We start from the raw sequence: 25,050 nt of genomic DNA, 5'->3' as shown, positions 1-25,050 counted from the left end.
TAAAATTCTATCATTTGCTCACCCTTTTGTCATCTCTCAAGTTTCATTTAAAATAACTTAATTTGTATTTTGAAAATTAACAAAAATCCTCTGGGTTTGAAGCAACGTGAGTGAGTAAATGGTCACAGGTTTTCCTTTACGGGTGAACTGTCCCTTTAAAGGTTGCTTAGATCATACTACACTTTATATTAGAGCAGATTTTAATATAATATGTTGCATTTGGTAGATGTACAGAATTTATTTTCCACTGCTGTGTCTTTCTTAAGGTTAACCTGTGTGAAATCAGAGTAGAGAAGCAGAAATTTGCTTGTGTAATCTTTCTACCATGTGTTTAGCATTGTGTTTGTTCTCTGAAAGCCTTGGGATTTCATGAAATAGTTCTCATGAAAAAGCTTGACTAATTTTTTTTCCCTTCTCTTCTTCCTGTGTTTTTCCAGTAGATGAAGAGAAGCTGGATGAGAGAGCAAAGCTGAGTGTAGCTGCCAAGCGCTCTCTCTTCAGGGTATGTGGTGCTTGAGTGTGTCTTTGCTTCTGTTCCAAACCCTGAAAGTGAGCTGCTTCTCTTTCTGCTGTCTATAAAGAGAGCATCCTAACCAAATAGTTTTTAAGTGGCTTATTTGAAACACTCTTTGTTGGCTACAACCCAATGGTCATTTATGCAGACCACACAAATGACCCCTTACATGAAGCGCGCATAAGAAATTGTGACCAACAACACAATTTAGTGAGTCTAATAGAAACCTGAGCAAAAGGAAACATCTGTTATCTTGAACAAGCTAGTAAAGTCAAATGCAGTATGTTAATGTTTAGATTTTTTAAAGTTATTGTGTAAAGCTTTCATACAAAGTTTTTCTGTTTCTTAGGAGCTCGAGAAGACTTCAGATGGTTCAGGTTTGAAGGCATGGAGCCGTAACCCTGCTGTTGAACGGAGGCTGAGGAGAGGTCAGGATCGCTCCCGCACTCAGCCGGTCACCTCAGAGGAAGTGGTCATTGCTGCTACGTAAGTTCTAGAGTATGTGACATGTTGAGTAATTCAGGTTGAGGGCACAAAAAACCCCCAAATGTTTACATTTGTTAGTTTCAACATTTACATCAACATGAATATTTAAAAGATTCGGCGAGATAAACTACTGTTCACTGGTGGGTCTGTAACATTTTTTATATTTTTGAAAGAAGTCTCTTATATTCACTTTATTTAATCAAAAATACAGTAAAAACAACAATGTTGTGAAATCTTATTACAATTTGAATTAACTGGTTTCTATTTTAATATATTGTAAAATGTTATTTATTCCAGTCATTACTCCAGTCACAGAGCCACGTGATCCTTTAGAAATCCTTAAAATATGCTGATTTTGTGCTCAAGAAACATTATTATGTTGAAAACAGTTAGGCCTTAAAGAACAGCATTTTTTTAAAAAGTAGAAATCTTTTGTAACAATATAAAAGTCTTTACGGTCACATTTGGTAAATTTAATGTGTCCTTGCTGAATAAAAGTAATAAAAAGTAATAAGTTCTTTCAAAAGAAAAAAACTGTAGTGTAAGCATCATACAACATGTATCAATCAACAAATGAATATGGGTTCAGAACAAGTTGTACATTCTACTCAATGCTATTTTTCCTATTTTTAAAGTTTTTTGGGTGTTAGTATCAATATGTTAGTCTTAAGGTTATCTATAAGGCAGTGTGCTCCAAAACAGTGACAAAATTCGCATTTAGAAGATATAAGCATTCAAAGCTTGTAGTTTGTCACTTCTGCCAAAACGGCTCAATGATTTTTTTGTGACGTCACATCGTACTTCAGCGTCTCAGCAAACTTTCTGTCCAATCAAATGCTCTCTAGAATCCGAAGCGCCCGCCCCCTACACTATAAAATAGACGCTGAAGCCGCGGCTGAAATCGGTCACTTGTCCACAGAATTAGTATTTTCTGTACAGTGAATGGCACGTATAAAAGTCTTTACGGTCACATTTGGTAAATTTAATGTGTCCTTGCTGAATAAAAGTAATAAAAAGTAATAAGTTCTTTCAAAAGAAAAAAACTGTAGTGTAAGCATCATACAACATGTATCAATCAACAAATGAATATGGGTTCAGAACAAGTTGTACATTCTACTCAATGCTATTTTTCCTATTTTTAAAGTTTTTTGGGTGTTAGTATCAATATGTTAGTCTTAAGGTTATCTATAAGGCAGTGTGCTCCAAAACAGTGACAAAATTCGCATTTAGAAGATATAAGCATTCAAAGCTTGTAGTTCGTCACTTCTGCCAAAACGGCTCAATGATTTTTTTGTGACGTCACATCGTACTTCAGCGTCTCAGCAAACTTTCTGTCCAATCAAATGCTCTCTAGAATCCGAAGCGCCCGCCCCCTACACTATAAAATAGACGCTGAAGCCGCGGCTGAAATCGGTCACTTGTCCACAGAATTAGTATTTTCTGTACAGTGAATGGCACGTAGTGCACTATATAGGGGACGGTCCAGACTGAGACACGATAGCACGGAGCGGATCACATGCGTGAGTCAGCGCAGACCAAAAAATGTATTGGAGCTATTTGAATTGTACACAGAATGCTATATTTTATAGCATTATGGATGAGATTGTGGCTGGCATACCCTGTCAAATGCGGCTTTACGGAGCTCAGTGGCTCTAGCCCAAGCTGTGATTTAAACAAATGATATTGGCTATTTTAAAAAGAGGCGGGGCTGCTTGATATGTCCCGCCCTGTCTTCCTGTTTCAGTTAAAATTATGTCAACACACAGAGTAACGCTGTGTGTTTCTAAGCATTTCAGGGGACCTTTAAGTCCTATCCCTTCCTTTTCTTTCATGTGGTGTATGTAGCTATGATCTGTTTTCTTCAGTCTCTGTTTCTTTGTGTGGTTTAAAGTGTCCCTGGCCATTTGTCACAGTCCGTGACTGTACAAACCTCTGTAAAACGTGTTCCTAGTCCCACTCTAGTCAGCAGCTCTGTGACCAAATACAGGTACCCAGGACACACATACAAACACTCCCATGAGCGTGTGTGCGTAATACAGGCATGGTCACCTTTATCAATACTAATGTTTGTCACGGAGAGCTTGCACGTTCACAGATGTCTTTACAAAAATGTCTCCGTTTCTTTAGATTTGTGTATCATGAGAAAAGCGCTCAACAGTTGTATTGTGAAATAACATTACTATTTAAAATAATTGTTTCCTAATTTAATATGTATTCTAAAATCCAGTCTTCAGTGTCACATGATCCTTCAGAAATAAATTTAATATGCACGTTTGGTTTTCAAGAAACCTTTTTTTATCATCAATGTTGAAAACAGTAGTGTAGCTTCATTTTTTTTGAATATTCATTTATTTCGTGTAGAAAGTTTTCACTCAGAAATTCCAAACAATTGCAAAGAAACAGGAAGTAACAAACTAAATTAAACATGACATTTTTAAAGTAGAAAATAAAAACATTTTCCTGTAAAGCATACTCCAATAATCTGTTTTATTTACAACTTTGAAAAGTCAAATTAAGAACCAGCACCCTCTTGTGGTATTTTCAGGCCAATACAGATCATTAGTTTACATTACTTACTCTTAGAATTAAGAGTGAGAATTTCAAAAGCACACCCACAATTTCATGACTACAAATAAAATTATCCTGATCATCACTGACATGTGTTGAGCTATAATACATGTTAAGCATATGGATATGACAATTATATTAGCTACTGATTTTGTATACATAAAGGGGATGTTATTAATGTTTTCTAAGGTCATGAAATGGTAACGGTTAATAAAAAATGGGTCTGAATTACTTGTGGAAGTGTGACACATTGCTGGGATGGATTTGAGTCATGTCACTTGTTTTTTTTTTTTTCTTCATCAGCAACTTGTGCATATAAATTGCATGACATGTTTATCTGCACATGCTAATATAATCTTATCCTTGAAAATGTTTAACATAGACATTTATTCATTTGTGTGGATAAATGGCCTGCTGAATGAACAACACATTCTAAATGTTGCCAAAATGTTTCTTTATGTGGTTATGTTTACACCGCTTTATTCATGCTGTAACATGAATCACGATTGCTTGTATATTCTATGCATGCACGTGTGTTTAATCCAAATTTATGCAAGTAGTTATTTACACAAAATGTTGTAATTCTTTATTGTTATCATAATTATATATGATATATACAGTCATGCAGCCCAGCATTACAGGTGATATAATGGAATTAATATGAAACACATTAAGTGTTCCTGAACAGTCTGGTGTTGTCCTACAGCTTGCAGGCATCATCTCAGCATAACTCCATGGTGAGGGAGCAGGCCAGAGAGGTTCGGCTGGCTCAGGAGGCAGTGGAGACGGATCAAGCTCGCCAAGCATCTCCAGGGGAGGGTGGTCAAGAGGAGCCAGACCTTTCTACGCTCAGTCTGGCAGAGAAGATGGCACTCTTCAACCACCTGGCACAGCCGTCCAGCCATGGCCCTCGGGCCACGGGAGACACTCGGGCACGTAGGAGTAATACCCGCTACCAGACTCAGCCAATCACACTAGGAGAGGTTGAACAGGTATGTATCATTTCTCTCTCTTCATTAAACAATTAGACCACGCTTATACATGCCACAGTTTGGAATCAGTTTAGTACATTACTCATCATGTAATTTAAATCATGCCTGGTCATTAAATTAAGCTCATATGGGTGTGATCTTTGGATGTGCTTTTGGCCATATAGTGTATGTCAGTTAAATACTGGAGGAGAAGAGAAAATACTAAAACAATGAAGCTATAAAGCAAGTCAGACAGAAATCTGGGCTTAAGAAGTCACAGGCTTATCCTGAAATTGCATACTGTGAGAAGGTTTTTTTTAAATTATTTTTTTAAATTCTTACTTGGCAGCCATTAAAAAGTATGTAGTATATAGTATTAATGTGTGTAGTGTGAATGAAACCAGATGCACTAAATTTATAATGCACTATATTTGTAATTGGAAAGCAAACTTTCGAAAAGCTAATATGATGGGTTTTTTTTTTTTAATTGAACAGTCAACACCAGGGGGTTGTTCAGTTAATCTATAATAACCTCACATTTATATTGTGTCGTTGGACTTTCACATTTTTAATAGGTCTACTATTGTTTTGGAAATTGTCATAAGGATTATGGATCTTATCAACCAAAATGTTTAAGAATATTGTGATTATATTTTTGCTCATATCACCCATTCTTACTGTGCACCCTGCTTTAAGTTTGTTGGGCATATGTTGAAGTATTACACCCACAGATGTGATCAATCTTACTCTTACACACACAGATACACACAATTGAGCGTTTAAAGGGGTTTGTCTCTGATGCAGGATGATTCTGAGATGTTTTACGAGGAATCGGAGTTCTCAGGGCTTCTGAGTGATCTGGAACATGTGAGGATCCTCTATAGAACCGTATAATATTTCATAGGAACCAAGGTTTTACTCTGCCTGCAGTAAAACCATTGTCCCGTGTCTTAGAAGCAGTTGTCCTAATGCTTCAGCAGATATGTCCCTATATGCCAGCAGGCTGAATTCAGGCATTTCTTTTAAGCATCTTGCTTAGATGATCGTACAACCCCAAAGAAGGCATGGAGGTAAATGCTTCTTTATGTGAATGTAGTTCCAGATTGCTGGTAGCTCAAGTACATGCTTTGCCGTCTTTATGTGCTTTTGAAATTGAGCTGAGAAATGTTTACAGATACGATGTTGTGTCTGTTTATTGTGTTTTATGTATAAACCTCATTAGTGTTGGGTTACGGTGCAAAGAAATTTGCTATAGTGTGTTTTGCTTTCTGTGATTACAGAATGACGAAGCATGGAAAAATTGTGAAAATACAGACTGGAATGTGTCTCGAATCAAGAAAGAACTATTTCTAATGACTATGGGCTATAGTAAACTATTAATATAGCCCATTTTTGGAACCTGCCATGTTTTCTCCCTTAGTTCAGTTTGTTTAGGCATACATGAACACAGTAAACGTGCTGTTACTAAAATAATCATTCTGACGTCACCTAAACGAGTCTCGATCTGATTGAAATCTTTGGGGTGGTTGCTTGTGGTGAGAGAGCAATACAACCCAACAAACCAAACTGTATAGTTATGCAAAATGTTACTTAAAAAGATGAAGAGGCACTTTGTTGTTTTCAGCTGCAATAAGACTCTACTGCTTAGAAGTAACATTTCCACATACTGCCCACCCCTATTCGTTATTGTTCTTTTCTATACTTACTATTATATGAATATTTAAATTGTCACAACCCATGCATTTTTGGAACCTGCCGTGTTTTCTCCCTTAGTTCAGTTTGTTTAGGCATACATGAACACAGTAAACGTGCTGTTACTAAAATAATCATTCTGACGTCACCTAAACGAGTCTCGATCTGATTGAAATCTTTGGGGTGGTTGCTTGTGGTGAGAGAGCAATACAACCCAACAAACCAAACTGTATAGTTATGCAAAATGTTACTTAAAAAGATGAAGAGGCACTTTGTTGTTTTCAGCTGCAATAAGACTCTACTGCTTATAAGTAACATTTCCACATACTGCCCACCCCTATTCGTTATTGTTCTTTTCTTTTCTATACTTACTATTATATGAATATTTAAATTGTCACAATGTTCATTGTGACCAAGCAGTTGTCTAGGGAGAGTCAGCTGTAGTTCAGTGGTTGTCATTGAAGATGTTCTGTGTTTTTCCCTATGAAGACTCCCTAATGAATGAGTGGGAGGTTTTGAGTGTTTTTAGGAGAAATGTGTCAGTGCTGAATGCTTACTTTATTTGGAAATCAATGATCTTATTCTGAATGTACACGGCAACTCTGCCTAAAGCCATGCTGACACAGTAGTGTTAAATTTTTTTGATTGTGTTTGTGACTCAGTGTGTCTGTTTTTGAGGGCATGATAGGAACAGTCGGGTTCAGTATATATAAAGGGCATGGCTTTGTGAATGGTTTTGTTTATTGGCTGATTTGATGCTTGGCTTTCAGCTACAGGAAATGCACTAAGCCAGCCTTTGATTAGTCAGCATGATTGGCGTGTGTCTGCTGATGAACAGTTGATGAATGTGTTGTTTCCTGCCCATGCTGACTCACTTTTTGTTCTCATCCCATCCCTCTCTTTCCCTTCAACCAATGTACCGTCATGCTCTTATCTTTCTCTTTCTCATACTGTTCATTCTCGAATCTTCCATCTTCCCCTTTCTACTCAAACTCTTCCATCCTTCTCTTTTATTGTTCTCTTGTAGCTGCAGCCTGTGGGTGAAGCTCGTTTTGCATCCACCTCTACCTCAGCCCTGAGATCCTCAACCGTTTCCACTGAACATGCTGGTGACATCCACCTGACCATGCCCAATGTATCTGGCCCTGCCTATTATGAGCAGACCCTCTACCCACCTCACCACCCTCAACCTGCCCAAGAGATCCAGACACATCAGAGTCCAGATGTGTCCCCGGTGGCCCAAGGAGAAAAGCTGGTATTGAGCATGGGGAAGAGGAAGCTCCCCTCTCCAGAGAGCATGAAACAGACACCACATGCTCAACCAGCCAGAGACTGGGAGGAGCATAAAGTGCACAGTGAGGCTCTGGTGACCCCTCAAGACCTTTCAGAAACAGATGGAGAGCTCAAGTCAAAGGCAGCCATGTCAGGTAGAGAAATATGGGTGATGTGTTTCTTTGTTTTCTAAGTGCCACATCTCATCCTAGACACATTTCTGTACTTCAAAGTAATGTTATTTAACTCTCTTTTAACTTTTGCCCTTTACCTATTTGTTCCTATTTTTCCTTTAGTTAATAATATGGCAAGATGCTCTCTGTAAGAACAATGCACATTTACTGATATATAGTTAGACACATACAGTGATACATGTACAGGTTGGTAAAACATCATCCAATACATTTTACTATTAGGGGAAATAGATGGATGCAGTTGTAATAAAATTTTGCCTCACTGAGCAGCAAATCAGAATATTTTAATGATTTCTGAAGGATCATGTGACAGTGAAGACTGGCGTAATGATGCAAAAAAAAAATCAGCTTTGAAATCACATTAATAAATTACATTTGAAAATATATTCAAATAGAAAGCAGTTATTTTAAATAGTAAAAAATATTTCACAATATTACTGCTTTTGCTGTATTTTGGATCAAATAAATGCAGGCTTGGTGAGCAGAAGAGAATTCTTTAAAAAACATGAAAAAATCTTACGGTTCAAAAACCGTATGGAATGTAATCAAAAGAGAGGTCAGTGTATGAAATTTCCAAAATTACATCTCTGAATAATTTGTGTATTTTGTGATTTGATGATGTGAAAGGAAATCAGCAGATTGTCATGTTTGGATTGTCCTTTGCATAGTAAAATGTGTCTAAAACTATTGATTAATATTGAAAACATATATTTTCTATCTCTGTATAAAGCAGGACATTGTAAAAATAGTCAAGTCACCTTTATTTATATAGTGCGTTATACAATACAGATTGTCAAATCAGCTTTACAGTGTCTACCAGGAAAATAGTTTGTCAATAATGCAAGAGGACAAACTGACAAAAAAAAGTCAGTTCATTGTTGATTCTGTGATGTCATCCAGTTCAGCTCTCTTCCAATAGTGTTTGTGCAATCCAGAAATTAAGCATCCCCAACTAAGCAAGCCAGAGGCAACAGTGGCATGGAACCAAAACTCCATCGGTGACAGAAACCTTGGGAGAAACCAGGCTCAGTTGGGGGGCCAGTTCTCCTCTGGCCAGACGAAACTAGCATGATGCGTTTTATTTCCAGGCTGCAACACAAGTCATATTGTGCAGAGGGCTCCTCTGGTTCCCATGGTCTTGTCCCAATGGCCGTTTAGTTGACGAGGTCTTTGCAGGGGATCTGTTTCTAGGGCTCATCTAGTTGGCATGGTCTCCGCTGACATTTAGGGCTGTAGAGGTCATCTCTAGGTGCTGATCCACCATTTGATCTGGATACTGACTGTATCTGGGTGGCTACGGTGACCTTGGAATAAGAATGAAACAGACAAATATTAGTGTAGATGCCATTCTTCTTACAATGTAACAAATACATTGGGTGTAATGGGAAGTGTTCCCCGTTTCTGGTTGACCTAATTAATGCAGCCTAACAATCCTTTAACGGATTTTAATTATAGAAATGTGATAGTGTACTATGTGTATGCCAGGTTAAAGAGATGGGTCTTTAATCTAGATTTTAACTGACAGAGTGTGTCTGCCTCCTGAACAACGCTAGGTACATTGTTCCAGAGTTTGGGCACTAAATAGGAAAAGGATCTGCTGCCCGCAGTTGTTTTTGATATTCTAGGTATTATCAAATGGCCAGAGTTTTGAGATCGCAGCGGATGTGAAGGACTATAATGCGATATGAACTCGCTCAAGTACTGAGGAGCTAAACCGTTCAGGTCTTTAGAAGTAATTAGCAAGATTTTACAATGTATACAATTTTCAATAGGGAGCCAGTGCAGAGTTGACAGAACCGGGGTAATATGGTCATACTTCCTGGTTGTAGTAAGAACTCTAGCTGCTGCATTTTGGACCAGCTGGAGTTTGTTTATTAAGCCAGCAGAACAACCACCCAAAAGAGCATTACAGTTATCTAACCTTGAGGTCATGAATGCATGAATTAACGTTTCTGCATTTAACATTAAGAGCATAGGTCATAATTTAGGTATATTTTTAAGATGGAAAAATGTGGTTTTATAAATGCTAAAAACATGGTTTTTAAAAGGAAGATTACTATAGCACACCTAGTTTCCTAACTGATGACCAAGAATTGACAGAGCAGCCATCAAGTGTTAATACCCGAGTCCTCTAGAACTGTATGATATTTCGTAGAAACCAAGGTTTTACTCAGCCTGCAGTAAAACCATTTTCCCGTGTCTTAGAAGCAGTTGTCCTAATGCTTCAGCAGATATGTCCCTATATGCCAGCAGGCTGAATTCAGGCATTTCTTTTAAGCATCTTGCTTAGATGATCGTACAACCCCAAAGAAGGCATGGAGGTAAATGCTTCTTTATGTGAATGTAGTTCCAGATTGCTGGTAGCTCAAGTACATGCTTTGCCGTCTTTATGTGCTTTTGAAATTGAGCTGAGAAATGTTTACAGATACGATGTTGTGTCTGTTTATTGTGTTTTATGTATAAACCTCATTAGTGTTGGGTTACGGTGCAAAGAAATTTGCTATAGTGTGTTTTGCTTTCTGTGATTACAGAATGACGAAGCATGGAAAAATTGTGAAAATACAGACTGGAATGTGTCTCGAATCAAGAAAGAACTATTTCTAATGACTATGGGCTATAGTAAACTATTAATATAGCCCATTTTTGGAACCTGCCGTGTTTTCTCCCTTAGTTCAGTTTGTTTAGGCATACATGAACACAGTAAACGTGCTGTTACTAAAATAATCATTCTGACGTCACCTAAACGAGTCTCGATCTGATTGAAATCTTTGGGGTGGTTGCTTGTGGTGAGAGAGCAATACAACCCAACAAACCAAACTGTATAGTTATGCAAAATGTTACTTAAAAAGATGAAGAGGCACTTTGTTGTTTTCAGCTGCAATAAGACTCTACTGCTTATAAGTAACATTTCCACATACTGCCCACCCCTATTCGTTATTGTTCTTTTCTTTTCTATACTTACTATTATATGAATATTTAAATTGTCACAACCCATGCATTGTGACCAAGCAGTTGTCTAGGGAGAGTCAGCTGTAGTTCAGTGGTTGTCATTGAAGATGTTCTGTGTTTTTCCCTATGAAGACTCCCTAATGAATGAGTGGGAGGTTTTGAGTGTTTTTAGGAGAAATGTGTCAGTGCTGAATGCTTACTTTATTTGGAAATCAATGATCTTATTCTGAATGTACACGGCAACTCTGCCTAAAGCCATGCTGACACAGTAGTGTTAAATTTTTTTGATTGTGTTTGTGACTCAGTGTGTCTGTTTTTGAGGGCATGATAGGAACAGTCGGGTTCAGTATATATAAAGGGCATGGCTTTGTGAATGGTTTTGTTTATTGGCTGATTTGATGCTTGGCTTTCAGCTACAGGAAATGCACTAAGCCAGCCTTTGATTAGTCAGCATGATTGGCGTGTGTCTGCTGATGAACAGTTGATGAATGTGTTGTTTCCTGCCCATGCTGACTCACTTTTTGTTCTCATCCCATCCCTCTCTTTCCCTTCAACCAATGTACCGTCATGCTCTTATCTTTCTCTTTCTCATACTGTTCATTCTCGAATCTTCCATCTTCCCCTTTCTACTCAAACTCTTCCATCCTTCTCTTTTATTGTTCTCTTGTAGCTGCAGCCTGTGGGTGAAGCTCGTTTTGCATCCACCTCTACCTCAGCCCTGAGATCCTCAACCGTTTCCACTGAACATGCTGGTGACATCCACCTGACCATGCCCAATGTATCTGGCCCTGCCTATTATGAGCAGACCCTCTACCCACCTCACCACCCTCAACCTGCCCAAGAGATCCAGACACATCAGAGTCCAGATGTGTCCCCGGTGGCCCAAGGAGAAAAGCTGGTATTGAGCATGGGGAAGAGGAAGCTCCCCTCTCCAGAGAGCATGAAACAGACACCACATGCTCAACCAGCCAGAGACTGGGAGGAGCATAAAGTGCACAGTGAGGCTCTGGTGACCCCTCAAGACCTTTCAGAAACAGATGGAGAGCTCAAGTCAAAGGCAGCCATGTCAGGTAGAGAAATATGGGTGATGTGTTTCTTTGTTTTCTAAGTGCCACATCTCATCCTAGACACATTTCTGTACTTCAAAGTAATGTTATTTAACTCTCTTTTAACTTTTGCCCTTTACCTATTTGTTCCTATTTTTCCTTTAGTTAATAATATGGCAAGATGCTCTCTGTAAGAACAATGCACATTTACTGATATATAGTTAGACACATACAGTGATACATGTACAGGTTGGTAAAACATCATCCAATACATTTTACTATTAGGGGAAATAGATGGATGCAGTTGTAATAAAATTTTGCCTCACTGAGCAGCAAATCAGAATATTTTAATGATTTCTGAAGGATCATGTGACAGTGAAGACTGGAGTAATGATGCAAAAAAAAAATCAGCTTTGAAATCACATTAATAAATTACATTTGAAAATATATTCAAATAGAAAGCAGTTATTTTAAATAGTAAAAAATATTTCACAATATTACTGCTTTTGCTGTATTTTGGATCAAATAAATGCAGGCTTGGTGAGCAGAAGAGAATTCTTTAAAAAACATGAAAAAATCTTACGGTTCAAAAACCGTATGGAATGTAATCAAAAGAGAGGTCAGTGTATGAAATTTCCAAAATTACATCTCTGAATAATTTGTGTATTTTGTGATTTGATGATGTGAAAGGAAATCAGCAGATTGTCATGTTTGGATTGTCCTTTGCATAGTAAAATGTGTCTAAAACTATTGATTAATATTGAAAACATATATTTTCTATCTCTGTATAAAGCAGGACATTGTAAAAATAGTCAAGTCACCTTTATTTATATAGTGCGTTATACAATACAGATTGTCAAATCAGCTTTACAGTGTCTACCAGGAAAATAGTTTGTCAATAATGCAAGAGGACAAACTGACAAAAAAAAGTCAGTTCATTGTTGATTCTGTGATGTCATCCAGTTCAGCTCTCTTCCAATAGTGTTTGTGCAATCCAGAAATTAAGCATCCCCAACTAAGCAAGCCAGAGGCAACAGTGGCATGGAACCAAAACTCCATCGGTGACAGAAACCTTGGGAGAAACCAGGCTCAGTTGGGGGGCCAGTTCTCCTCTGGCCAGACGAAACTAGCATGATGCGTTTTATTTCCAGGCTGCAACACAAGTCATATTGTGCAGAGGGCTCCTCTGGTTCCCATGGTCTTGTCCCAATGGCCGTTTAGTTGACGAGGTCTTTGCAGGGGATCTGTTTCTAGGGCTCATCTAGTTGGCATGGTCTCCGCTGACATTTAGGGCTGTAGAGGTCATCTCTAGGTGCTGATCCACCATTTGATCTGGATACTGACTGTATCTGGGTGGCTACGGTGACCTTGGAATAAGAATGAAACAGACAAATATTAGTGTAGATGCCATTCTTCTTACAATGTAACAAATACATTGGGTGTAATGGGAAGTGTTCCCCGTTTCCGGTTGACCTAATTAATGCAGCCTAACAATCCTTTAACGGATTTTAATTATAGAAATGTGATAGTGTACTATGTGTATGCCAGGTTAAAGAGATGGGTCTTTAATCTAGATTTTAACTGACAGAGTGTGTCTGCCTCCTGAACAACGCTAGGTACATTGTTCCAGAGTTTGGGCACTAAATAGGAAAAGGATCTGCTGCCCGCAGTTGTTTTTGATATTCTAGGTATTATCAAATGGCCAGAGTTTTGAGATCGCAGCGGATGTGAAGGACTATAATGCGATATGAACTCGCTCAAGTACTGAGGAGCTAAACCGTTCAGGTCTTTAGAAGTAATTAGCAAGATTTTACAATGTATACAATTTTCAATAGGGAGCCAGTGCAGAGTTGACAGAACCGGGGTAATATGGTCATACTTCCTGGTTGTAGTAAGAACTCTAGCTGCTGCATTTTGGACCAGCTGGAGTTTGTTTATTAAGCCAGCAGAACAACCACCCAAAAGAGCATTACAGTTATCTAACCTTGAGGTCATGAATGCATGAATTAACGTTTCTGCATTTAACATTAAGAGCATAGGTCATAATTTAGGTATATTTTTAAGATGGAAAAATGTGGTTTTATAAATGCTAAAAACATGGTTTTTAAAAGGAAGATTACTATAGCACACCTAGTTTCCTAACTGATGACCAAGAATTGACAGAGCAGCCATCAAGTGTTAGACAGTGTTCTAGATTATTACATGTGGAGGTTTTTGGTCCAATAATTAACACCACTGTTTTTTTTCAGAATTTAGCAGAAGGAAATTAGTAGTCAACCAGTTTTTCATATCAACTATGAATTCCTTTAGTTTTGCGAATTGGTATGTTTTGTTGCGTATCATCAGCATAACAGTGAAAGCTAACACCATGTTTCCTAATGATATCTCCCAAGGGTAACATGTAAAGCATGAAAAGCAGCCGTCCTAGTACAGAGCCTTGTGGTACTCCATACTGCTTGAAAGATTTTGGGACATATCCTAATGACATAACGGATTAATAATATTCAGAAAATGATCTATGACTTCTGGAAGCACCTCTTTTGGTAGCTTAGATGGAATAGGGTCTAACATACATGTTGTTGATTTTGATGATTTGACAAGTTTATACAATTCTTCCTCTTCTATAGCAGAGAATGAGAGGAATTTTTCCTCAGGGGATCTATAATCTACTGTCTGATGTGATACTGTAGCTGATGGCTGCATGGTTGGAATTTTATATTTAATAGTATTGATCTTGGAAGTAAAGAAGTTCATTAAGTCATTTCTGCTGTGCTGTTGGGAAATGTCTGTGCCTGTTGATGCTTTACTTTTTGTTAATTTAGCCACTGTATTAAATAAAAAAACAGGTTGTGTTTGTTTCTTCTAAAACAGACAATAGTAAGCAGATATAGCAGTTTTTAGAGCTTTTCTGTAAGTAGAAGTACTTTCCAACCATGCAACATGAAATACCTCTAGTTTTGTTTTGTTTTTTTCCACCTACGCTCCATTTTCCGGGGTGCTCTCACTAGGGCGCAAGTGTGCTCATGCTGTGACCATGTTGTAACTCAAACAGCATACTGTATAAGACTTCTTTTAAAAACATCCCCAAACTTTTGAATGGTGTATTTCTTTAAAAAGTGTCATTAATATTTTAAAATTAATTTAATTACTTTAAAGTTGTCTTAGGTCTCTCAAATGGAATACAATCATAACTGCCAAATCTCAAAATCACAACCTAAAACAAAAACGTGAAAGAGGAGTTATATGTAATTTTGAAATGCTAATTCCAATTAATTATTATTTAAAATTACACCATGCACTGTGGAGGCTTTTGCCCAGTTTAATTTTTGCATCTTACACAAAGGTTCTAATTTGATTGTTCCACAAATTTTTTTTTTAAATACTGTGACCATGATGTGCATCTTACTTTCTTACTCTACAATTCACACAGTCATGCACTGTCTGTTTTATCAGAGATGGCTTGTTATGGTGGTTTCCTGCAGTGTCTGCTGTACATGTGTTCTGTGCTGATATCAGTGTTTCTTTAAAAAAAGAGGTGTGGATAGCATATTATGTACGTCTGTTCTGTAGAGTCTTCCTGTTTTGTGTCTGTCATTCAGGCTGGTGGTTTTTAACTTTTCCCCATTTGAAAAAACAAAGATGTTTGAGTTACAACATGGTCACAGCATGAGCAACAAAGTTTGTCTTTATACTTAGAAACTGACACTCATTTCCTGTGTAGCACTCCTTACATATTCATCACAGTTTTACTATGTGTGTATTCACATGCTCAAGCGAGCATCAACTCTTGACAGGACTAAATGTGTGTGCTATGTTTGTATGTGTCTGGTGGCTCCGCCTGTCACTGAGCTGTTATTGATTGTATCACTGGGGCTGCTCTAACCCTTTCCTGTGTCTGTGTTTAACAGATCTTCCTGTGCACACAGCCGCAGTACGTGCAGAGGCAGCTGTATCACAGGGCTCATCCTCTTTACAGAGCAGCTCTCTCGTGCAGCACGCACAGACGCACACAGAGTCTGCCGGACACCTCTTGGAGGACAACAGGAGAGAAGAAGAGCAGGAGAGTGACTTTATAACTGAGGAGGGAGACAAGCTCTCTATGTGTATGCCAGGTTAAAGAGATGGGTCTTTAATCTAGATTTTAACTGACAGAGTGTGTCTGCCTCCTGAACAACGCTAGGTACATTGTTCCAGAGTTTGGGCACTAAATAGGAAAAGGATCTGCTGCCCGCAGTTGTTTTTGATATTCTAGGTATTATCAAATGGCCAGAGTTTTGAGATCGCAGCGGATGTGAAGGACTATAATGCGATATGAACTCGCTCAAGTACTGAGGAGCTAAACCGTTCAGGTCTTTAGAAGTAATTAGCAAGATTTTACAATGTATACAATTTTCAATAGGGAGCCAGTGCAGAGTTGACAGAACCGGGGTAATATGGTCATACTTCCTGGTTGTAGTAAGAACTCTAGCTGCTGCATTTTGGACCAGCTGGAGTTTGTTTATTAAGCCAGCAGAACAACCACCCAAAAGAGCATTACAGTTATCTAACCTTGAGGTCATGAATGCATGAATTAACGTTTCTGCATTTAACATTAAGAGCATAGGTCATAATTTAGGTATATTTTTAAGATGGAAAAATGTGGTTTTATAAATGCTAAAAACATGGTTTTTAAAAGAAAGATTACTATAGCACACCTAGTTTCCTAACTGATGACCAAGAATTGACAGAGCAGCCATCAAGTGTTAGACAGTGTTCTAGATTATTACATGTGGAGGTTTTTGGTCCAATAATTAACACCACTGTTTTTTTTCAGAATTTAGCAGAAGGAAATTAGTAGTCAACCAGTTTTTCATATCAACTATGAATTCCTTTAGTTTTGCGAATTGGTATGTTTTGTTGCGTATCATCAGCATAACAGTGAAAGCTAACACCATGTTTCCTAATGATATCTCCCAAGGGTAACATGTAAAGCATGAAAAGCAGCCGTCCTAGTACAGAGCCTTGTGGTACTCCATACTGCTTGAAAGATTTTGGGACATATCCTAATGACATAACGGATTAATAATATTCAGAAAATGATCTATGACTTCTGGAAGCACCTCTTTTGGTAGCTTAGATGGAATAGGGTCTAACATACATGTTGTTGATTTTGATGATTTGACAAGTTTATACAATTCTTCCTCTCCTATAGCAGAGAATGAGAGGAATTTTTCCTCAGGGGATCTATAATATACTGTCTGATGTGATACTGTAGCTGATGGCTGCATGGTTGGAATTTTATATTTAATAGTATTGATCTTGGAAGTAAAGAAGTTCATTAAGTCATTTCTGCTGTGCTGTTGGGAAATGTCTGTGCCTGTTGATGCTTTACTTTTTGTTAATTTAGCCACTGTATTAAATAAAAAAACAGGTTGTGTTTGTTTCTTCTAAAACAGACAATAGTAAGCAGATATAGCAGTTTTTAGAGCTTTTCTGTAAGTAGAAGTACTTTCCAACCATGCAACATGAAATACCTCTAGTTTTGTTTTGTTTTTTTCCACCTACGCTCCATTTTCCGGGGTGCTCTCACTAGGGCGCAAGTGTGCTCATGCTGTGACCATGTTGTAACTCAAACAGCATACTGTATAAGACTTCTTTTAAAAACATCCCCAAACTTTTGAATGGTGTATTTCTTTAAAAAGTGTCATTAATATTTTAAAATTAATTTAATTACTTTAAAGTTGTCTTAGGTCTCTCAAATGGAATACAATCATAACTGCCAAATCTCAAAATCACAACCTAAAACAAAAACGTGAAAGAGGAGTTATATGTAATTTTGAAATGCTAATTCCAATTAATTATTATTTAAAATTACACCATGCACTGTGGAGGCTTTTGCCCAGTTTAATTTTTGCATCTTACCCAAAGGTTCTAATTTGATTGTTCCACAAATTTTTTTTTATTTGTTTTGTTTTTTTCCACCTACGCTCCATTTTCCGGGGTGCTCTCACTAGGGCGCAAGTGTGCTCATGCTGTGACCATGTTGTAACTCAAACAGCATACTGTATAAGACTTCTTTTAAAAACATCCCCAAACTTTTGAATGGTGTATTTCTTTAAAAAGTGTCATTAATATTTTTAAATTAATTTAATTATTGTCTTAGGTCTCTCAAATGGAATACAATCATAACTGCCAAATCTCAAAATCACAACCTAAAACAAAAACGTGAAAGAGGAGTTATATGTAATTTTGAAATGCTAATTCCAATTAATTATTATTTAAAATTACACCATGCACTGTGGAGGCTTTTGCCCAGTTTAATTTTTGCATCTTACACAAAGGTTCTAATTTGATTGTTCCACAAATTTTTTTTTTAAATACTGTGACCATGATGTGCATCTTACTTTCTTACTCTACAATTCACACAGTCATGCACTGTCTGTTTTATCAGAGATGGCTTGTTATGGTGGTTTCCTGCAGTGTCTGCTGTACATGTGTTCTGTGCTGATATCAGTGTTTCTTTAAAAAAAGAGGTGTGGATAGCATATTATGTACGTCTGTTCTGTAGAGTCTTCCTGTTTTGTGTCTGTCATTCAGGCTGGTGGTTTTTAACTTTTCCCCATTTGAAAAAACAAAGATGTTTGAGTTACAACATGGTCACAGCATGAGCAACAAAGTTTGTCTTTATACTTAGAAACTGACACTCATTTCCTGTGTAGCACTCCTTACATATTCATCACAGTTTTACTATGTGTGTATTCACATGCTCAAGCGAGCATCAACTCTTGACAGGACTAAATGTGTGTGCTATGTTTGTATGTGTCTGGTGGCTCCGCCTGTCACTGAGCTGTTATTGATTGTATCACTGGGGCTGCTCTAACCCTTTCCTGTGTCTGTGTTTAACAGATCTTCCTGTGCACACAGCCGCAGTACGTGCAGAGGCAGCTGTATCACAGGGCTCATCCTCTTTACAGAGCAGCTCTCTCGTGCAGCACGCACAGACGCACACAGAGTCTGCCGGACACCTCTTGGAGGACAACAGGAGAGAAGAAGAGCAGGAGAGTGACTTTATAACTGAGGAGGGAGACAAGCTCTCAGACATCATGTCCGCCGGACAGATGTCCATCAAAGAGAGGTGAGTGTATGAAATCATGAATTATCCAGAATGACATCTCTGAAGAGTTTGTGTAGTTTGTGATGTGATGATATGAAAGGAAGTCAGCAGAATGTCAAATGTTTGTTTTCCTTTGCATATGAACATTTTATAACTATAGATGTATATTGAAAACTGATATTTTTCTATCTCTGTTTTAAGCAGGATGTTATAAATTGTGTAGAACAAGGGATGCCTTAGACTTTTCTGTGTGTGTGTTCTACTTTGACTATTTGAGGAAAGTAGGTTGCACTCTGTGTCTTTTGAATATATGTCAATTGAATAAGTCGCATTGTTCTTTCCATTTAGATTGAGAACTGGGAGAAACATTACATTAGAACTGGAAACATCAGATGCTCCAAGTCCTTATACAACATTTGTGACTATAAACTGGGTCATTGTTGATAGTAATGATGTTGCAGTAATGTCTCCATGCCATCTGACTGCATCCTTGTGTTGTGGTCTGGCAGCAGGCACACAGATGAAGGAGGTCAGATATTAGAAGAAAGAAAAAAAACTAAATGAATGTTGCATATTCCAGTTCAGTGTAACTCTATATTGTGTATAACTCTGTTTATCTTTATTTGCATTGATTGGTTTATATTTAGTTTTGTCAGAGCTGTACTGCTGTGTCTGGTTTGAGATCAAAGTATTGTGTAACTGATGGGCATCTGTCTGCTGCAATAGGAAGCAAGCTGGTCAAATTGATTAATGACATAATGAAAACCACTCATCTGCATAAATATGTAACCACACTTGAAAAACGTTAAATGCATGTGAATGAGCATGAAAAATGCCTATTTGTTATTGTTGCTTTTTAACTTTTCCAGAGATAAATTTGCAATTATAAATTTCTGTTTGTCATGCATGTTTAGTTACACAATCCCAGTCAAAAGTTTCAACAAACCAATTGTTTTTTAATAAACCATTTTTTAAATTGCACATAAACAGACATTTGGAAATTATGTAGGGACCAAAAAAATCTAAACTTAATCTGACATTTTAGCTGCTTTGAAGTAGGTGTAAGTTGTCTAGAATACAGTACTGCACAACTTGGCAGAGAAATCCTTCTGGGTTGTTTTTCAGCAGTATTGAAGGAGTTCCCATGCATGCTTGCCTCTTGTTAGCTGCTTTTATTTCACTATCTGGTCCTTCTCACCCATTAAATGTTTTTGTGAAGAAATTTAAAAGTCTACACTATTATTAATTAGTAAATGCATCTACAAAATTAATTTCAAGCATTTAAAATTGTATATAAGATTTTTAGATCATTAAATCATTAATTTAAAGGGGTCCTATAATGCTTTTTCACTTTTTCAACTTTATTTAGTCTGTAATGTTGCTGTTTGAGCATATAAAAGATCTGCAAAGTTACAAAGCTCAAAGTCCACTTCAAAAGGAGATATTTTATTTAACAGAAATTTCAAAAACTACAAGGAACGACTCGTTTGGACTACATCGCATATTTTCCGGGATTTGTGATATAACAAATGACGAATGGGACGAGACCTGGTTGAGCTGCACTAGAGAAGGCAACGAGTGTTATCACTGTCGGAGACGCGCTAGCTTTCCCAAAGCAGACGAACTTAGTGGTTACATTCATCCGGGTTTAACTCGCGCTCAAATTGATTTGATTTAGATGCAATATTTATACTAAAGCTAGCAGGCGGCTATGGTAAGGGGTGTGACATTTCCCGACCAGGCGCCCGAGTGCTGCCAATCACAACACACACTGGCCCAGCTAACCAATCACAAGACATTTCATATTTCAGAAGGTGAGCCTTCATTTGATACAGGAACTATTCGAGCCGTTCATGCCAGACTGAGGAGAGAGGGGTTGTAATAATGTAAAATATGTAAAAACAAAAATTATGTTCGAACAACCTAGTATGAGAACCTGTTCTAGTACACCCCCAAAACAAAATCAAGACTTTGTAAAAGAGCATAATAGGACCCCTTTAAGAATTCATGATGACACATGATTCTGTCCCTCACAGGCTGGCTCTGTTGAAGAAGAGTGGAGAGGAAGACTGGAGGAACAGGATAAATAAAAAACAGGATGTGGTGAAGGTTGCTGTGTCTGAAAGACACGCCCAGCTATGGGAAGTGGAGCAGAGCTTCAAGAAGAAGGTAACCTCTGAACCTTGAACTGTTCCACCTGACTGTACAGGTCATAGGTCATGGTGCGTTGTCTAATTTCATATACAGTGTGTGTTCATCAGCTGTTGTGTTAGATTGATGAATATATATATTTTGTAACATCTTGTATTATCAGCTCAGGTTGATGCAGAGCAAATATCATGCAACTTGTTCGTTTTTGTGGTTTAGTAGTTCAGTTTGCATTTGTTGCATAGTTCAGCATTTCATCTTCGAATTGGCCTTTGTGCAGTTGAGTAACTCTAAACAGAGAAGGGTTTGTGCTATCCATTTTTTTTTTCTCATCTTGTATCATTTCACTTTCTTCTGTCTTCTCTGTTTGCATGTTTTTGTGGTGTGCATGGGTCACTTTTCAATTGTTTTTAAAATTGTATTTTATTTTGCTGCTGTGTGAAACTCAAGAACTCTAATCTGGACACGGGCTCTATGGCAGACAGGTTTGCTCAGAGCAAGCATTTTATTTACTTTAAACAGTGTAGTGTGATTGTTGATCATGAATGTGAATGATCAAATTAGGCTGATAATTTATTGTGACTGACATAAAAAAACAAAGTAAAATTAAGGCACAAATGTTAATCCTGGAGCAATAACAGGTGCTGTCTATGCTGTTGTGTTTTTACTAGGGCTAGTAGAGGTCATATGGTCATCATGAATGTGTACATTTTTGTAGTGAAGGGTTCTGGATTATTTGTATGTTTGAAACAGTATGTTTTCTTAACCTGCATAATTTTTCTGCTAGTCCACTAATTTACTGCATGTGTTTTTTCTTATTATAATATAATTTATTACAATAAAACATGTTTAAAAAATGTGCATGGTTGATACTAATTCTCTAGAGCAGTGGGGGATGTGGTAAGGTTTCACATGCCTTTCTCTGTTTGGAATTATTTTGAAGACGATTGTGATTTATTTATAACATCAGCATTGGAAATTTGCTATCATTAGAGCTCAAACTCAGCTGACGATCTGGTAGATCAGATTTAGCTATCACAATTCCTTTAAAAGATTAAAAGATCTTCTTTTCATCTGCATGAAAGTTGGCGTGAAATGAAAATTCATTCTTATTTTTATTTTATTTTTTTTTACTTCGTAATTTTTAATTATAATCTCATAACTCGATCTTCCAGCGATCTTGTGGTGATGTATGCAGATCTTCTTCAAGCATTTAGTCTACTTAACCCTTCCCTTTCTTACAATAAGCTGCAAGCTCGCATTCAGATCTGCCTCTATTCCATCAACAACTGACAACCAAGTCCCGGCTCTACATTTTTCTTATCAATAAACCGTTTCACTCAGATGTAGTACTCTTAGATCAGAATACGTTTTCACAGTAGTTAACTATTACAATAAGTTAACTTCTAATATGAGTAGCATTTTAATAATATTGAGAATCGCAATCCTAGTTACTTTATTAATAGAATTAATACAGGTAGCATCTTCAGACTGCATAATAAACATATTTATTTTTCACAGTAACCAGATTCAAGGTTAAGTTTAGTAAGTATCTGAGCTTTTAGTTGGGGATCATTTTTCCCGTTCATTTCACCCCTTTTTCTAGGATGATGGGCTGATGATAGATGACTTTGCCGTGTCTGATCAACTTTGGGTAAGGCTGTTAGCCATTAGCCACTGTGCTAACAGGCTTAGCACGGGTATTGCCAGTGTACATGGGTTATGGTTTTGTTTTTGTGTTTTATCCTTGTAATCATGGTGACGTCAGTGTGCTGTAATGGTGTTTCGGAACTTGTCAACTCCGGATTACCCAGTTGCTTGTGGTGGTGATTTTATTTGCGTGTTCCTCTCACATTGCTACCATGGTGACTGTATGAGTTCTGCAATGTCATAATTCTATTATATTTTATCAGCCATTGTGGTGTTTTTTTTTTCCATTTACCCAATGGTGATTTCACGGTTATGGTGTGATTAGTATTTGCCTTGTTCAACCACTCTTATAGATAGGCTAAAGGCTTTGTTAGCTTTAGTCCTAAATTTAACAGACTTTTAGTTTTTTAGTCTATTGATCAGCCTCCTCAGGGACAGTATCAATTAATGACAATGAGGAGCCTGTGAATATGTGATTTATTTACAGTACTGTCTGTATCTGCCCACTAATTTCATTTGAGGCAAGTACTTTCCATTGGGGTTTCTCTTGAAGCTGCTTGATTGACAGCAGATAGTTTAATTTCAGCATCATCAGATTCAGGGTGGTTGTACAAGGCTGGTAATTGTGTGTGTTGTACTCTAGATTTGACCATAGCATTCTAGCAAATTAATATGATGTTTTGTCTAGAGGTCATGTGGTTATTTAGAGGTGACCTTTGTCTAAGACTAGACCAGTATAACCTGCCTGCTGTCTGTCCCTGGACTTCCTCTTCATTCCCTCCTGCCTTGTCATGTGTCTCTCCATCTTTTGTCTTGCTTCACCTCTCTGTCCTGTTTGTAGGATCCTGTCTTTTTCTCCTCCTTTTCGTGTGCCTCTGAACCACTGGATCAAATAGCAGTCCTCCCCAAGGTGAGCAAGAACACCCAATGTAAACTTTCCTCCTCATTCCGCCTTCCGATACTGACAGCCGGCCTCTCCTCTTGACCACTAATGTTTTTCTCTTTTTTTTCCCATTTTTAATTTCTACACCATACTAAACCCTGTTAAATTTATGGTTAAAAAAAACACGTCAGACCAGAAGTGCACAATACAAAATACAGGGACATTGTTTCAAGGATGGCATTTCATTGTCTGTATATTTTACCTGTGTGTTATACTTGCATGTAACGTAAAATAATGTACATAAATGGAAACAAAACAAAAAGAAGAAATATGATTATTACATATTGTCTTTTTTTGGAGTCAATAACTAGCTAGTTTGACAACATATATAAATATTCAGTATATTTTAGATGCTTTTGATTTGGTTTGCTTCCAGGTTAAAGTTAGGAAAACGGAGACTAAGTGTGTATACTTAGTTATTTTTATATTTCACAATTTTATTTGAGTTTTTTTCAAGGCTAAATCTTTTATGAGATGTGTTGTTTCTCTTACTACTTTTACAATCATAATGATTATCAACAAAGCATCACTTTTAGATTAAAATGATTAAAAAGAGAATGTGTTTCACACTGACAGTGATGTAAATGCTTAATTGTTTTCTCCTTTGTCATCTCAGAGGATGGGAAATGAGGTGGTGGAGAGTCCACTAAGTGTGTATACTTAGTTATTTTTATATTTCACAATTTTATTTGAGTTTTTTTCATGGCTAAATCTTTTATGAGATGTGTTGTTTCTCTTACTACTTTTACAATCATAATGATTATCAACAAAGCATCACTTTTAGATTAAAATGATTAAAAAGAGAATGTGTTTCACACTGACAGTGATGTAGATGCTTAATTGTTTTCTCCTTTGTCATCTCAGAGGATGGGAAATGAGGTGGTGGAGAGTCAGCAGATTGAGCGAAACGAGATGTCTATTCAGGAACGCAAACAGCTCATCACCGCACAAGAGGATGCCTGGAAGGTCAAAGGTTACGGAGCATTCAATGACTCCACTCAGTTTACAGTGGCTGGCCGTATGGTTAAAAAAGGTCAGTAAAAATGCACATATTGCTTCACAGCAGTGACACAGATTGAGACTTTTTAATGTATTTTTGTACTAAGTGGACAAAACATATAGTTTTGATATATAGTTAGAATACGGTTTAGCTTTTTTTTTAACTGTGAAATTTTCTCCTCTGTTTGTTTCTCTCCAGGTCTGGCAGCCCCCTCTTTTCTCACAAATCCAGTGTTGTCCCCTCTGTCCTCTAAAAATAAGAATACCTCCCATACCATCTCAAAGCCACACGAAGGTGAGAAGCCATAATGTACTCATACTCAAGTCCAATCATTTCCTGGTCGCCCTCCCCCTTATATACACTATATATATATATATATATATATAATTACTGCTGTATTTTCTTAAGTAGAGATTGAAGTCAGACAGAACATGAAGCTGGAATCAGACAAGAAGCTGGAAAAGTTGGAGTCATTCCTTGGTCGGCTCAATAGTAAAGGTTAGTGTAATTAACCTCTAGTCTGA

General features: G+C 37.4%; 1 protein-coding gene across 1 annotated transcript in view; it reads left to right on the top strand.

Annotated features, from left to right (window-relative positions):
- LOC107549408 (supervillin-like) overlaps window positions 1-25,050 on the top strand; it is a 59,653-nt gene that overhangs the window by 21,433 nt on the left and 13,170 nt on the right. The window contains exons 8-19 of the mRNA XM_016230479.1: window positions 438-502; window positions 864-1,000; window positions 4,275-4,560; window positions 7,259-7,634; window positions 15,592-15,623; window positions 18,628-18,806; window positions 20,822-20,954; window positions 22,540-22,587; window positions 23,425-23,493; window positions 24,391-24,559; window positions 24,725-24,820; window positions 24,938-25,024. Of these exons, the coding sequence (XP_016085965.1) occupies window positions 438-502; window positions 864-1,000; window positions 4,275-4,560; window positions 7,259-7,634; window positions 15,592-15,623; window positions 18,628-18,806; window positions 20,822-20,954; window positions 22,540-22,587; window positions 23,425-23,493; window positions 24,391-24,559; window positions 24,725-24,820; window positions 24,938-25,024 (1,677 nt within the window). The remainder of the gene's footprint in view (window positions 1-437; window positions 503-863; window positions 1,001-4,274; window positions 4,561-7,258; window positions 7,635-15,591; window positions 15,624-18,627; window positions 18,807-20,821; window positions 20,955-22,539; window positions 22,588-23,424; window positions 23,494-24,390; window positions 24,560-24,724; window positions 24,821-24,937; window positions 25,025-25,050) is intronic.

Source organism: Sinocyclocheilus grahami, unplaced genomic scaffold, assembly GCF_001515645.1.
Source record: "Sinocyclocheilus grahami isolate Dianchi unplaced genomic scaffold, SAMN03320097.WGS_v1.1 scaffold371.1, whole genome shotgun sequence".
Taxonomy (NCBI): Eukaryota; Metazoa; Chordata; class Actinopteri; order Cypriniformes; family Cyprinidae; genus Sinocyclocheilus; species Sinocyclocheilus grahami.
Note: the sequence above shows the minus strand (reverse complement) of the source record. Positions and strands in the feature narration are given on the sequence as shown.